General features: G+C 40.2%; 2 protein-coding genes across 2 annotated transcripts in view; both read right to left on the minus strand.

Annotated features, from left to right (window-relative positions):
• Positions 1 to 1,702: 1,702 nt before the first annotated feature.
• LOC132979226 (RING finger protein 11-like) lies at positions 1,703 to 3,952 on the minus strand. Its single transcript, XM_061044843.1, has 3 exons — positions 3,313 to 3,952; positions 2,810 to 2,979; positions 1,703 to 2,564 (listed from the first exon to the last, which is right to left on the minus strand). The coding sequence occupies exons 1-3, from the start codon at positions 3,433 to 3,435 to the stop codon at positions 2,393 to 2,395; spliced, it is 465 nt and encodes a 154-aa protein (XP_060900826.1). The 5' UTR covers positions 3,436 to 3,952; the 3' UTR covers positions 1,703 to 2,392.
• Positions 3,953 to 5,247: 1,295 nt separating this feature from the next.
• LOC132979228 (voltage-dependent R-type calcium channel subunit alpha-1E-like) overlaps positions 5,248 to 15,845 on the minus strand; it is a 61,278-nt gene continuing 50,680 nt past the window's right edge. Inside the window, exons 33-47 of the mRNA XM_061044846.1 lie at positions 15,571 to 15,690; positions 15,378 to 15,443; positions 14,241 to 14,332; positions 13,943 to 14,117; positions 13,720 to 13,847; positions 13,265 to 13,361; positions 13,006 to 13,111; positions 12,357 to 12,464; positions 12,169 to 12,269; positions 11,281 to 11,387; positions 11,087 to 11,186; positions 9,325 to 9,429; positions 8,758 to 8,893; positions 7,541 to 7,704; positions 5,248 to 7,089 (exon numbers count right to left, since the gene is read on the minus strand). Coding sequence (XP_060900829.1) covers positions 6,565 to 7,089; positions 7,541 to 7,704; positions 8,758 to 8,893; positions 9,325 to 9,429; positions 11,087 to 11,186; positions 11,281 to 11,387; positions 12,169 to 12,269; positions 12,357 to 12,464; positions 13,006 to 13,111; positions 13,265 to 13,361; positions 13,720 to 13,847; positions 13,943 to 14,117; positions 14,241 to 14,332; positions 15,378 to 15,443; positions 15,571 to 15,690 — 2,130 coding nt within the window. The 3' untranslated portion in view covers positions 5,248 to 6,564. The remainder of the gene's footprint in view (positions 7,090 to 7,540; positions 7,705 to 8,757; positions 8,894 to 9,324; positions 9,430 to 11,086; positions 11,187 to 11,280; positions 11,388 to 12,168; positions 12,270 to 12,356; positions 12,465 to 13,005; positions 13,112 to 13,264; positions 13,362 to 13,719; positions 13,848 to 13,942; positions 14,118 to 14,240; positions 14,333 to 15,377; positions 15,444 to 15,570; positions 15,691 to 15,845) is intronic.

Genomic DNA, 15,845 nt, shown 5'->3' on the forward strand with positions numbered 1-15,845 from the left:
GAAAATATCGCAATGGTGTGTTCAGTAATCTCTCACACATGCATTTAGTCTAATTGCTCTGACGGATTCCGACAGATTTTCTAGATGGGTGTTTAGAGACTGCCTGTTCTTAAGTAATCAATTAAAAAAAGAGAGTTGTTTTTTTTCCTGTTTATTTTTATTTTTTGACAGCTTTCTAGCCTTCCAAAAAAAAAAAGAGACAAGGTTACACAAAATATTAATTTTCAGAATCAACATAAGCCAAAAAACACAGCAAAGGAAAAGCTCAATGGAAAATCTCAGTGGTAACTATCACACCAGAAAAAAAGAAGTCTCTCACAATGTGAAATTCATCTGGGACAGAGGTTTGCAAAGTAAACCAGTGTAGGAGTTATATAGTTACGGTACTATACACACATTATTGGATTTGGAATAATGTAAATGAAAAATGAGAAGGTCGACATTAACGCACATGTAACAGGAAAAAAAAAGGGCAGACAAAATTTCACCAAAGAATGCCACAAATTAAAATTAAACCAATTATTGCAACTACTGCTACAGTGAATGTAAATAAAACAAAACAAAAAAATATAGTACAATTAAAAATGTGACATATATTAAACAAAGTGACGTTGTACTCGTGGATTTAAAATAAAAAAAATGTTTTTAAGTTCACCTCAAACGAAGCCGCTCAGGAGGAACGGTTGGATATTGTGAGAAATACGCTCGTTTACTTTCTTGTATACATATGGGAAGATTGATTCTGCTTTCATGCGGGTATGCTTTCATTTAAGCTAAAGTAGGAGGAAGATTAGCTTAGCTTAGCACAAAACTAGAAGCAGGGGAAACATCCAGAGGGCCCTGTCCAGTTTTTTTTTTAATTCACCTACCAGCACCTCTATGGTTCATTCATGTATATTTTACTTGTTTAATTTGTTTGTTTTACATAAATTGTTGTCAAATACCATAGAAGTCCCAAAACATAAAAATCATTACACTTCAGAGGCAGAGTGCTAGTAGTTTAGCTATGCATGCTAGCTATTTCCCCACTGATAACAGTATTTATGCTTAGCTAAGCTAATCACAGGACATAAAAGTGAATGCAATCAGAAATCAATATTTCCATACAAGTCATCACACTAAAGCTGATTTAAATTATCTGTCAATCTGGAGCAAGCCCCTGTCCCTTCACTCACGCACAAGAATCCAAAATTAAGCAGAACGAAGCGGAGGCTCACACTACTGAATCACAGAGTTCATGAAGTACATTTTCAGGTTTACCTCGACGTGATAAGTGACTACTGACAGCTTCAAAAAATGTCTTTATCAGCTATATAACTTTTGCATCTCAGAAAACAAAGTAGGATGAAGTATTGATAGTGCAAGGTTATAAGGTACATATATTAATATATTGTTTAGATACTGTCCTATAAGTAAAGTGCAAATCTCGGGATCAGATGAAAAGTGTGTGCAAGCGTTTCTAATTTTTGTCTGACTGATCCACCTGCCCATGCACAAATGAGCCCTTTTACATCGGCTGCCAGCTACTTTACACAGTTGAGACATTCTCGGTACACATCGTTTTCCCTTCAACTCAAAGCGCTTTCTTTAAAGTCTGGCCCTTTTTTGAGCAGCCAAATATCATGTAGACCTGATCTCCATCACGTGATATTGTGTACTTTTCAATTTTGGGTGATTTATGTTCAGTTTGTGCATAATTGTCTTTTTATCTTTACTAACTAGAGAGCAATGTTATGCTTATTGTCTGACACCCATAGTGTAAACATCAACTGCTGAAACGCCAAAGTGTTGGGCCATTTTGAGAAGAGAGCACGTGCAGGTGATCAATATGCCAAAGAGGACTTTGTGAAATGTTGCCACAGGATACCTCTAATTGAAACGTTTTTCTCGTAGCAACACTTTGTGAAATTTCGGTCAATAATCTGTTAGCCTGATTATCCAGTTTGATAACAAGGACAAACTGATAATGACGTGAAATGGGGCCCGTTGGGGAGAAAAACCCACTGAGACCGGCTCAAGTGGAAATGCACAGTCATTAAACAGCTCACATACACATCCTTATGCTCACCGCGAGCAGCAACAACAACGGACGCTGCTCCAGCACAACTAACACACACAGATGCAGTCATGCAGAGTTGTCTGGGTTTGTGTAACTACATTTAAAACTGGCTCATTTAGACCTAGGAGTTGGAAAGCCAATATGAGCTGACTAAGTTTTGGTTGTTTAAAAGTGCAAGAAAACAGCCAACACATTTTTAAGCTCCTCTCTCTATAAGAGGGCGTTTGTTTGGTTGGGCTTATGTGTGTGTGTGTGTTTTTTTTTGGGGGGGGGGGGAAGGGGGGGGAGCTGGAGCCTTGTTTGATCGAAGCCAGCAGTGGAGGGATCCAAAAATCAGTTGGTCTCGTAGGTGGAAAGCAGGGCGGCGTCAACAGGCTCCATGCAGGACGGGCAGGTGAAGGATCTCATCAGCCAGTCGTCTATACAGTCCATGTGGTAGATGTGCATACATGGAAGGAATCGGATGGGGTCGCCGTATACAAAGTCCAGCATACAGATCACACATCTGAAAGAGAGGAAACAGACATACAGCTGAGTTAACAGCACGACCTCTAAATCAACTTTTTTATACATACATTTAAGAATGACTTTAAGAGAGAAGTAAATATCTGCTCGATAACCGGCTTTAAGCCAAGTCAACTTAAATTAAATAAATCAATTGGGTAAAAAAAACAGTCTGACTGTGTTGATAACGTTGAGCTGCAAATGGCATTCAAGCATCCTTTTAACATAACAAAGCAAGACGCTCACTCTCTGATCTTTTTCTCCGAGCCGTCTTGCCCTCCATCATAAACACCCTTAGGGAGGTGCTGGATGAGACCAATGCGCTGAGCTATGCGGATCTGCTCCTCCTCCGTCAGCTGGGTGGCCAGACGGGCCTGGCTAGGCGTGGGATGGTACATGGGCATGCGAGCCTGCTCCTGGGAAAGGACAAAGAAACACCTAAATTAAATATTAGAAGCGATCCTCTCTGGGAGCAGCCTCACTCCAAAACAAAGTGGTCCTGACAGGTCCGGCTCTCTTGAGGGGACAAAGTGGAGAAAAAAAAAGCTGGTTTGGGGACTTAGTGAATCCAAAACCAGTTTGTTTACTCAGGTATAAATTGACCAAACTGGAACAGAGGCGTACTTATAAATAGGCCACACAGATGAAACCCTTATTAAAACAGAAGTTATACAGTTATATATCCACCTGTGCGTAACGTAAGACTCATGTTTTTATTATTATAACAACATTAAGTCAGTTCTTCTAACCTGATATGGAGGAGGAGGCTCCAGGTCCTGGTCTGTCCCATCACCGAAACTCGCCCTGTCTGACTGGGATTCATGAAGCAGAGAAATGTCGTCTGATGTCGGAGACTTGAGACAGTTGCCCATTTCTTCCGGTCGAGAAAAAAAAAAAAACCAAAACCTTTTGCTGCTAAGACTGATCTCGATGTGCTAATGTTTAGTTTTCTCTTCTTCTTTTTTTTTTTTATCGCCCGTAAGAATTAATTTACAGTTCGACTACCTGCTACAAGAAAAAGCATGTACATGATTTTAAAACACCAACATGCTCAAACGTCAAAGTAAAATGTCAACAATAGTTTCTCTTCATGATGACACCTGAAAAACAAAACAAAGAACTCCCTTGCTAACAGCTAGCAGTCTCGGTAGCTACTTTTTCACTAGCCAGCTGGGCGACTTCCTTGATGAGTATCGCTCATTCCTTCCTAATAATACACATTTAAACAAATTATCTACTTCAGTAGCAACGATGGCTGTTACACTGAGCGCTATGAGTGTTAAGACTGTAGCGACATTTCCGCCTTTAAACTTCGTGAGTAAGATTTCACAGTTTGCTTTCCAGGCTAGCTCTTTCTTCGACCGGAGGACATGTTATCGGTCCGTTGGATATGACGTATAGGAGGGGATTCTACGCGCTGATTGGTTGATAGCATTTACGTAGTTCCAATGACAGGCAGGGTCCTCCCTCCTCCATGACAACAACAACACAAAAAATGTAAAATAATCAAGCGTCAATAATGACGTTTTCTCAATAATTCTGATTATTAATGCTGACTGCAAAACGTCAGTAAAAGCTGTAATAATGTGATTTCAATGCTATTCCCAGAACAAAGCTTTCTTTGGTACACTAAACACTAAACAGGATGCATTCAGGATTGGATTAAATCTATCATGTTAAACTATTTATTTATTATTATTATAATACAAAATACATGTATTTATTCAACACCACATGCTGTGTTTTAAATTAAATCTTAAATCTAAATTACCCTCTAATAATTTATGTTTACTTTGTAACTTTGGTGTACTGTTTATCTCCAATAATTTATTTATTTCTCGCTTTATGTTAATAGACAGCAGTTGTACTTCTTAAAAAAATGTAAATCAGGATGTCTCACTCATATAGCCTATTCTTTTAATATTTATCCTCTATAACATTGTTGGTTGAAATGTATCTTCTCTGTTTAACAGATCAAATGGAAGGTCAAAGTCATTGAGAGCATAGTCCTCATTTACAATGACGTAGAGCAAGTTATACATGAACTCACAACTGACCCTTCTAAATATCATGTCATTAAATCAGAATGGGTTTATTTCTGTGGTTTCATTTCAAGCAGCACTACATCCATTTTAGAACTACTTCAGAATGTCTTACTTGGTGTCATGGCGTTCATCAATTTAAGAACACAGGTATGATTATGCAGTTTAAGAACAGTAATCCAGCGCAACCAGGATTTCATATGTAATAAACTTGAAGGTCTATCCAAACAATCCTGGTGCGCGTTGGATTACTCTGATCTTGAAAGCTGTCTGTTCCTGCTCTAGCTGCGACCCAGATGAGTAGCACGGCTGTGCACAGACATCGATCCTCAAAAAATATGAAGATATTGGAGAACGAGGCCATGATCTATTAAGCACCACATTACAAAAAAAAACAGTCAGGGCCACTCCTCCATTGAGCCCGAGTAGTCAGTCACCCCCCCCCACCCCCCCCCCCACCCCCATAGAGAGAGACTATTGAGGTGAAATCTTTTGCGTGTGTATGTCTGTTTGTCCAGTTTCCAAATGCACTTTAAGTACTTTCTGTAGGAGTTTTTACTGGGTTTAAAGTCTCCCCTTCAAAGTTTCTGATGTTTTCAAAAGCTAAATATGAAATAAAATAAAGGACATTCCATAACAATGGCAACTTGAGGACACCTTTATTTTTATATACAGCTATTGTACACATAAAAACCCACAAAGTATTTGCATTCCAGGAACTTATCATACACATCTGCATGGTTTTTTTTTGGTTAAGTGAGTTTCACAGAGTTGTCCTTGTTCAGGCAAATAAAACAAAAACACATTAAATGAACATTTCCAAAGATTCCTTTACCTTTAAAGCTCATCAGCTGATACTGTTGATTTTTTTTCTTCTAAAAGTTACAAACAGCGTAAATTCTCTGTACATTATTAGTAAGTAATAGAGTAATGTTAATTTGTTAATGAAGCAAAACGGGTCATGATGTGTCTACAGTGTTTCTACAGTCATCGTCTGCAGTGATGCATTATATTCACAAGGAAGAATAAAGGTGAAAATAGATGAGAGATCTTTTACTTTTCATATCAGTTAATGGTGAATTTACACACCGACTATTTCTCAAAACCAAATGTTAAATATGTTTGTTTAAAAATTCAGATTTAAAAGGAGTAGACTGAAAAAAAATAGACCGAGTGTACTGAAGAATAATTCAAAAATGTTAAAGGTTTGTAGGAGGAATGATTTAACAATAATATAGGGTGAAGTAACAAATAAGCATCTGTTCTATGTTGTTCTATAACTGTATTCATATCTCACAACTTATTATGTTCAATACCAAAAGGAAAAAAAATGACGGGGAAAATCAGGCAGTTTATTCCCGTGCACATTCATTCATACTGTAAAAAAATCCAGCATTATTGAGTGTTACTTATTAGTATCCACATTGTCTGGTAAAATATCAGATTGCCTCTTCAAGATGGCTTGTTGTATTGATCTGGTTTTATCAACGGCAATGGTTAGATGATCACAATGTATTTACAGAACAATCATTTTTGAGAAAATGTAGTTACATATTCACACACCCCACAGATAAATACTGATAGAGCCACACTGAATCATTTAGAAACATGTTCAGAAATGAAAATATCTATTGACACAAATGACAATTTCATCCAGTCGCTAATTTTCTGCATCTCATGATTATTTGAGATGTGTTATTACTCTCTATCATCAAGTACAAGTCAGGAACTAGACCTTCTTCAATGTCAGTGTTCAGTGTGAATTGGCAACTACAGTTTCAGGAAGTATTGATCTTTCCTCTTTGTTTTGGGTTCACATTTTACCAAACATCCAGAGGGAGCATGCCCTCGAAGCATGGGTGCAAAATGAGTCACAATAACTTTGACTCTGTACTCTGTTGTACAGGTTCGTCTCACACAACTCTCCGGGATTTTTCCGACATGCTGAGCCCCCTGTCCCTAGCACCTGTCGTCCTCCTCTGTGTCGCTGAGAGGATCGCAGCCACCCACAGAGGCTGTCTGCCCCAAACGCTTCCGGAAATGTCCATTGGGGACCTGCCAGCCGGTCCGCAAGCGCGGGCGGGCTGAGCTGACAGTGTTTGATCGTCCCAGGCTGCAGGCCACGGCAGCCTCGAAGGTCAATGTCTCCATGTGACCAGAGGGGTCAGGGCTGTGGTCGTCATCCTGAGACGCCAGGAACGGCTCAGAGGGGTAGCGTCGAGGTGGGGAAGGGTGGTGGCCTTCATCGCTTCGGATCTCATCAGCAACCCCCTCTTCGGTCTCCCAGGTGAGCTTGCCCCGCCTCGTGGTCTCTGGGCTGCCTTGTCCATCCTCGTCCTCGCCGACGGAGGGGTGCTTGCGACTCACGAGCGGAGAGTAGGTAATGTGAGGGCGAGAGCGAGTTGGGGTCTGTGATAAAGGTCTTCGGCCGCTGGGAGTGCTGGACTCTGAGGTGGAGGGCACCGGACTGTCCGAGCTGTTGCCCTACAGATGAGAATAAACAGAAATGGGAAAACAATCAGTTGATAAATCTGGTGACTTACAGACGGCAAAGTTTAGGGGGCGTCCCGAAGCTATGCTTTAATTTCGTATCTAATCTAGAGTGCCCCATTAATTTGCTATCTGATATCACAATTTTCGTGTCTAATTCAAATTTTTAGTTTAACTGGAGCATGCAGCTGGAACTGGAACTCGTGACACTCCTGAGACGCCTTTTCCCATAACTCTCACAAGCCAGTCAATCTTAAATGCTGCAAATGCTGTTTGTTTTCATCTTAATTTGATTTTTTTTAGCACTATTTAAACCTTCTATGATAGCAAATAGAGACAATATTTTTGCTGCTGCTTATTTTTTAACTAACAAAGTTAATTAAAAATCAGTTCACAAAATACTTGGATCGATATCCTGGGTGTTGGATGAAGTTTTCTGACCAACCTGTTTATCTCGGGGCTGTGCTCTCTCCGCACTAGAGGATCTCGAGGGCTGCAAGTTCCTTTCCTCTGAGTTACAGCGAGAGGCACCAGGAGAGAGGAGATGGCAGCGCTCCTTAGACCTGCCACGCTCCCTGTCTCCCTTCTGCCAGTGCTCAGAACGAGAAACTGGAGGGGAGATTTTCAGAAGGGGAAACAAGTAAAAGATGTCAAGAAAAAAATCAAGAAACTTAAGTATAAATGTCTCTGTTTTTTGTTATTGGTAACCACCACAATTATGTGCAACCTGACAGTCATTAAACATTTCTTTACAAGAAAAACATCCCATGCAGAGATACCAAACCATCCCAAAAACATGTCATTTCAGATTGTTTAATGTTGCTGCTGGGGTTTGCTGGACTGCATATTTATGGCAAAAATCAACTTCAACTTCAACTTTATTGTGATCCCAAGGAAATAAGATCTGTAGCAGGCAAAGGGACACGACAGGAACACAAAAGACAACATCAGAAATACAGACAAACAGAAAATCCACAGCTCAAGTGAAAAACAGGAACTTCAAGCACACTGAGCCAGAGGCTGAAACAGTTCAGACACACAGCTGAGTGTAAAATAAATACTTTTGAATAATCATGCTAAAATATGTAGGAGAAGTCAATTAAATAATCAGAAGAAAAAAACAGACTGAAATTGTAATCTAAAAAAAGCTGTCTTACCCACATAAATACACGTAAGAAAACAGCAAAGTTAGGCCAGCAAATTAAGCTTTTCAACGACAACAGGGATAAAAGAATGTCTGGCACGTCTTGTTTTCGGCTCGAGGCATTCTGTAACGACGACCAGAAGGAAGGAGATCAAATTCAACAAGGAGAGGGTGGTCAGGACTCAGGACATTTCATGAGTAGTTGAGCCTTACTGATGACACGCTTACTATAAATGTCCTGCAGCTGAGCTTGCTGCACACCGATCACTTGGCTTGCCACTCTGACCCGCTTTGCTAGCCTGTTTTTACTGGACATTGTGAGAAAACCAAACCACAGCCTCCACACATGGGGCACGTGCACCAACCACTGTGCCACCAACACCCCAACATGTACATTTCTAAGTCATATCAAACATACATTTCCCCACATGTATGTATGTATGCAGATGATGGGAAATACACTTGATAGTGAATGCACACAAACTAATAGGATAATAACAACACATGACAGGACTCACCAGCAGCCTTGTAGCTTTTGTGGCGAGGTCGATAAATTCGCTCCGGACTCTTCTCGTCTTGCCAAAGACCGTTCACCCGCTGATCGGCAACAGTGGAGACCGAGCGCTTCATGGAGCCGCCTGCAACCTCTGACTGCTTTCGTATGTGGAAACACACACATACGAAAACAACCATGCAAAAACAAGGCACATGCACAAAGAAAACATTAACATGCTGGTAAATTCAGAAAAGAGTGGACCATTGCAGAGACGTTTTGAGATCAAAAGTCATGCTTGAGTGCAAACAAATAATGCATCCAAATTGTTAGGTTTAGTTTCTTCTATTCTGGAGGCAAAAGAGATCAAGGTAAGAGAGCAAGGCATCAGCATTCAACATCAAACGTCATCAACATTTCTTTAAATCTTAAGAAGACTCCCAACAAAGAAAAGACAAGCCAAAACTCTACTCATATCAACTTCTCATCATCTCGTGCATGTAAGAAACAGGCACTGTGGCGTTAGAGCCCATGCAGCCACTGTCGTCCTCAAGATCCAGCACAGAGGCCGTGTCATGGAAAATATGTGTACCTGCAAATCTATAGCCAGACGGGGCATGGAAGAGGCCCGCACACACAGGCCCCTCCCTAGCGGAACCTCCAGTTGGGATTCAATCCCCAAACTGCACTCGCCCACCTAGGTGAGTACAGACACAAGTGAGGAGGGCAAGGAGAGACAGAGCACCAATCAGGCTCGCCCCTGCCAGGACTGCCTCTATACCAAGTTCCATTTCAGGTGAGACGAGGGCAGACAAGCCATTTCATCACTGAGGGTCACTTATCATAGCCATCACCATCGCCATCCAGTCAAAACCATTCAGCCAAAAAAAAAAAAGACAAATTAACCACTAGCAACAGATAACTGACTTAGAGGAGGAATAGAAACAGTGTGAGTTGCGTTAAAAAAAGGAGCAAACAGTGGACAAGAGGAGTGAGAAAGGACAAGAAACAAAACAGTTCACAGGGAAATCCAGATTTCAGCCTGATAGTTCATTCCATCATGCAGGTTCAGGTCCTAACAACTACACAAAGAGTCACGCAACATCTGTCAAGGGGTCGAACACATTCCTGTGCAAGAACAGACACTAATACGTGGATAGTTCAGAGGAAGTTCATGTCATTGATCTAGCAGGCAACACAAACCAGTTAAACCAGACAGTGTAGACACAGTAAAACAACAACTGTTTGACAATCTGCCTTTGATAATCCGACCTCCACAGGAATAAAAGACGGGAGCACAGACAGCAGCAATGCCGAGCTCTGCAAGGCAGTGAGAAAAGTCACAGCAATGTCATCCATTGAGAATTTACTGGTTTAAAAACAAAGCAACATATTGCAGTTGTGACGTTGTTTGAATTTGTAAATATTGAGTGTGTATGGTCTTTGTTTTAGGACAGTGGTTCCATACCTCTGGCCAGGACCCCCCCCCCCATAGGGATCACAAGCTTTATCTGAAGGGCAACACATATCAGCTACTTGACACACACACATCCATTGATTTTACCTACAGGCCCCACACATCCCTTATACTGTGAAACTGCCGCACCCCACCTTTTAAAATAATTTAGGGTAATGCGTAAGTTATTTGCTTTTTCATGCATTTGTGGGTGTTGATGATTACTCTAACTGTGGCACATGCTGTGTTACATCAGGGGGCAGAGTTTATTCTTTTGAGTGTGTGACGCAGTCTAACTAATGCCTGGTGCGATCTGCACTTCACATCTGAAGTAGATTCACTCAACTAAGCCCTCGTACAAATATAAGCTCCCGTTGTCCTTGATCAGGATTGTCCTTGTTTTAATGGGCTGGATGTGGATTTATACTAATGGTCTATCTAACACTACATTTATGTCGCATGTATGTGTTTGTGTGCCACTAAGAAAGAGACAGGGATCATTTTGATACTAAGTCATGACTTTGGCTTTGCTGTCCGGCAGTTTTTACATCCACAGCTAGCTTTATTAAATACAGAAATGGGTCAGACGGTGCTCTAACTGTAGCAAAGTTTGACTACTTTCTCTGTGTTAGTGGGGTGAATGGCCAAGATACCCTTGCTGCAGATGTGTGTTGCACTTTATACAAAAAATGAATTCAGTTTAAGAACATAAGATGTCTACTATTAAAAGCTGTCTTTTGTATTCGACCTGTGAATTTATTCAAATAACAGCCCAAGTATGAAATCCTTATTCAGAGACAGCATGTGACAAGTCAACAGTAATTTAAAGGTGAAGAACCACTGCTCTAAGACGTGTTTGTGGGATTTATGATCACATCACGTCATTCCTGTTTCTTACCAGATTCTGCTGTTGACTAACATCCACGTCTGAGCTAATGGGCTGCATGAAAAGTTCCTGTGGTGAGATAGGGCTCAAAGCAACAAAACCTCCTCTGGTCCTGCATTAAGACAGAGGGAAACATTATTTTAAACAAACACATTAACAGAGCCAGGAGTTCAAAATGACACATCTGCAGGTGTGCACAGTCTCACAGGGCTGAGCCGGCACTGTGGGCCATCATCGGCAGCGTCTGGCTGTTGGACAGAATGTCCTCCGGGAGGGTGGACGCATCCAGACGCTTGAACATTAAGCTACTCTTCTGAAATAAGAAACACAAAAACTTCTGTCACATACTGCTCTGATCCAAGGGTTGTGTAAACTTTGGTTTATTCACTTTTTTGTTTCTCTGTTGTACCTTCTATCTGTAACAGTTTGTTTTTGTATGCTTTGCTCAACGACCCAGCTCTTTCCTCGTGTTGTCTTGGTGTTTTGGGATCTTTGCTTTGATTTCTAGGACCTTGCTTTTTTCTTAAACCTTTGAGTCTTATAAGCTCGATGACTGTTTCTCTGCCTATTTGGACTGCCTGTCCTGGTTTTAACCATTGCCTGCCTCGCCTTACCCTAAGCAATTATCTCATAGCATGTTTTTAAATGTAACTATTGAATTGCACTTGTTTCAACTCTGTTATATGCATTTGGGTCCTATCCACTCTATTCACGTTTCCATACTTTTGAAACCACAAGAATGAAAAAAGAAATACAGCTAAGACTTTCGGCTTCAGACGATTTCTTTGTTCAAGCCGCATTTAAGAATATGAAGGAGTGGATTTTTCTATTTCAATATTTAGGCTAAGCTACAAAAACACACTTTGAAGCTGTTGTTGTTATCATATAATTAATCAAATTGTGCCTCAAACATGGGTTCAAGAGCTTTAAGAGGAAATAAAAAAAAATCCCATGTGAGGATGGATTTTTTTCTTTCCCTTTTCTGTAAAATGTTCTTACAATATGCGTGTCTTGCCCCATGTAGAATTATTTATAAAACATGGTGAGAAGTACAATGAGGTTGAGGAACAGGCCTATCAGCCTGCACGGCTGACCTGAGCTTCGAGTTGTTGCCTGAGCTTCTTGGCTTTGTTCTGTTTGAAGTAGTCCATTATCATCATCGAAGCGTAGATCTTCCCCACCGTCATGTCTGTATCTGTGAGGGCCGACACACTACACATTAACTTTCACTGCTCGTCTCTAAGCATTACAATCAGTTAAACTTCCATAGTTAGAACCAGACCTTTGTTGATAGGTACCAGTAGATCCAAATTCTTCTGGGGCAGATAAGGCCAGATGATACTGATCTCTTTTTGGAGTTCGGCATCCAGAGCGAGACGGTCCTCTCCACCTTTGGCAGTTCAGTTACAGTACAGTTAGTAGATCATTTAATGCGATTCATCTGAATGAAGTATTTAGCCAAAAGACACAACAAGGAAGAAAATAAATATATTTTTCAGTGTGCCTGGACTAAATGAATGAATTGATAGATAGATAGAATCTTTATTATCATTGTATACAAGGACACAACAAAACTTTGTTAGCAGCAATCCTAAACAGCAGCGTTTACAAAAACAGTTCACCTATATGAAAATATATTTGTGGTTATATGAAAGACAAATATGTTTGTGAAAAGTGGCCAGAGCAATTGCTGTTCAGTGACTGAATAATAATAATAATAAATAAATAGGCAGTTGTGGTGACTGAAAGAATATATACAGTTATTATTGTGCAGTGACTGATTAGGTAAACAAATATATAGAGAGAGAATGACATCACGCTTAACATTTTATACATGAAATGATTAAGTGACTGTAAAATGAACTTTAATGAAAATAGTTGTTTATGGTAGCCATGATGCCATATCATACACACTCCTTAGTGACCCTGACCTCGAGCTATTTTGACCTCCAAAGCTGTGCGGATGAGTGACATCAGGGTGGAGGTGAAGTGGACCGTCATGTCCTCATCCACAGGCATGTTCATCAACACCAACCTCTGAGAGACAAACAGGAGACAGAGAGAAGAAGAAGAAAGTAGTTGAACGTAGTTACAGATTGTTGGTGTGTTCCTTTGAATCCAATAAATAAATGTACTGCATAAAATCAATTCATTATATATTCTAAATGTCTTTAAACTTGGCTCATGTACCTTATAGGCAATCTTTGCTGGACATTTCTTGCCCAAGCCCAGGGGTGGCGACATGTGTGTTAACATCTCGTACATGGCTGTGTAGTGGATACGACCACTTCAGAGGCAACACAGGGGTGATGAGTAAGATAAGGCACAGAGAAACAGAAGCAGAGGGTGGAGAAGTTCATAAAGAATGAAAAGAAAAAAGTCAAGCAAATCTTTGACAAGGTCTTTTTCTTCAAGTATGACATTTTGTTTGAACAATGTTTGTTTTCTAAAAAAAAATCAATCACAGTGACTCGAGCTGCTCTTGAAGGCTTTTTAGGACTACTATCAGCCTGTGGCACATTGAACTGAAATATGCAACATTTCACATTCTTTGGTGGCCCTCTGCTGGATAAAAATAGAACATGAGTGTTCATCAGGTCAAAATAAAATACCTGTTAAAAAATACAGCAGTGATAAGATCTCACCATGCCAGACGATCATACTCCCCCCAGATGCGGACAAACTCATCCAGGTGATGCGGACCCAGGATTGAAGAATCTCTTGTGAGGTACTCAAAGTTATCCATGATCACAGCCACAAACAGATTCAACATCTAGACAAGAACATAACAAAGAAAAAAGTAGTGTTCAGGAGTGCAGAATAACTACCCAACATATCAACAGAATGTAGTTTCACTGGAGCCCTGACCAGGAAAGAGCTGAAGAAGATGAATGAGACAAAGTAGCAGTAAGCAAAGTCTGTCCCACAGCCTCCCTCGTGGTCTGGAGACATGGTGAGGGGGGCAATGGAGGAGTCCGGTTCACACTCCTGACCCGACAGACATGAAAGCATGATTTCCTGCCAGGATTCCCCTGTTGCACTCCTGATGGTTTTAAACACAAACAAACACCTGGCTTACATCAAACTGAAACCCATTTTCCCCGAGGAATTCACTTAAAATGAAACTGAACCGTGAAGCTTGGAGGATATTTTCTTGTAAGCCCACCTGAAGAGCAGCATCAGTGCACTGAAAAAGGTCTTAAAGTTGTTGTGCTGGTTGATGTGACTTTCATCATTGAGCTTGATGTTTCCAAACACCTGCAGAAAACACGAGAATCATTCAATATGTGTATTTCATTGGATTCCGGTTAGCTTCTGCTTTAGCAGCTGTTTTATTCCATGGGTCAATTCAATTAAAATGTCGAAATGAAAAATGTATCTAAGCGTGAAAAATCACATTGGGTCTGTCGCCATGGAAATGATGCAGCTTTACACAAGTATACCCACATGAGTATTGAATTCAAAGTGTAAGATATAAATGTTGACTGCCTTAATCTATAAAAAATGTTTGTGTGTGTGTGTGTGTTACTTTATAAACATATATATGTATATATATATATATATCTATATCTGTATCTATATATATATATACATATACTGCTTATATATACACACAATATAAACAAAATATAAGGAATACATTTGCCAAACAAGGTTCGACAAGGTAGTCTCATTGAAGCACACATTAATCTGTCCAGTGTTGTTAAAACAGTAAAATAGAATAATATAAGTAAAATAATTGGCACACAGCAGCTTCCCTTGTCAGAAATATGGAACAGACAAATTGTGAGAAAAGCAAAGTCAATCATGACCATTTCTGACCCTCCTCTCATGGAGGATTTTGTTCTTCTCCTCTCTAGTCGGAGCTACAGGCTGTCCAGGGCTAAGAGCAACAGATACTACTTCTCGTATGTTCCTCGTGTAATTATTGCACTTAATCTTCTGTGCACTATAGCACTTTTTCATATTGCTACCATTCAAGTGGGATTTCTAACAAACAGTTACATTTTCCTTTTCTTGGTTGTATTTAATGAGGTTGTGTTGCACTGTCCTATGTCTTTTTTCATGTGTGTTTTTGTCCACTGCTGTAAATCAAATTTCCCTTCCAGGGCCAATAAAGGTCTGAACTGAGCTGAATCCTTAAAATTTAAGAGACTAAGTTGATGTTTTCATAGATTTTCTTAACTACAAGTTCCTTAAGTTGGCTCAAAGAATAACTAGACGCTTTCTCACTGAAATAAATGTTACTGTGAGCCGTGACAGTCTGTAATATTAACCATAATGTATCTTAGTGAAAGAATACCTGCATTCCAATGATGGCGTATATAAAGAAAAGCATTGCAATGAGAAGACAGACATAAGGCAGAGCCTGTTGAAAGACAGAAAGCAAAATATGTGATTAAAACTTGTCATAAGAATTTTAATTAATTTTACTTCCAGATATGTATCATCATTGAAGTGACATGAACCAATGAGTTGATTAAAACATATCCGACCTTGAAAGATTGTACAAAAGTCCAGAGCAGAATCCGGATGGTGTACCCCTGTCTCAGCAGCTTGATCAACCTGGCTGCCCGGAAAAGCTTCAGAAAACTCATGTTGATGGTGTTCACCGACTAGGAAAGATACACGGATGGTTTGAGAGAGGGTGACACCAGAAGGAGGGAAAGAGAGAGAGAGAGTGAGAGAGAGAGTGGCAGACAGACGGGGGAGACAGGATGTAAAAACACAGATGGCGAAATTCATCACAACATGACTTAAGTTGTGTCTG

This window comes from Labrus mixtus, chromosome 8, assembly GCF_963584025.1.
Source record: "Labrus mixtus chromosome 8, fLabMix1.1, whole genome shotgun sequence".
NCBI lineage: Eukaryota > Metazoa > Chordata > Actinopteri > Labriformes > Labridae > Labrus > Labrus mixtus.

What these genes read in the sequence shown, in the direction of transcription:
- LOC132979226 (XM_061044843.1), bottom strand. Translation starts at nt 3,435, where the DNA reads ATGGGCAACTGTCTCAAGTCTCCGACATCAGACGACATTTCTCTGCTT. An exon ending in AGCCTCCTCCTCCATATCAG is followed by an intron (nt 2,980 to 3,312) that starts GTTAGAAGAACT and finishes GTCCTTTCCCAG; the next exon opens with GAGCAGGCTCGCATGCCCAT. An exon ending in TCGGAGAAAAAGATCAGAGA is followed by an intron (nt 2,565 to 2,809) that starts GTGAGCGTCTTG and finishes CCTCTCTTTCAG; the next exon opens with ATGTGTGATCTGTATGCTGG.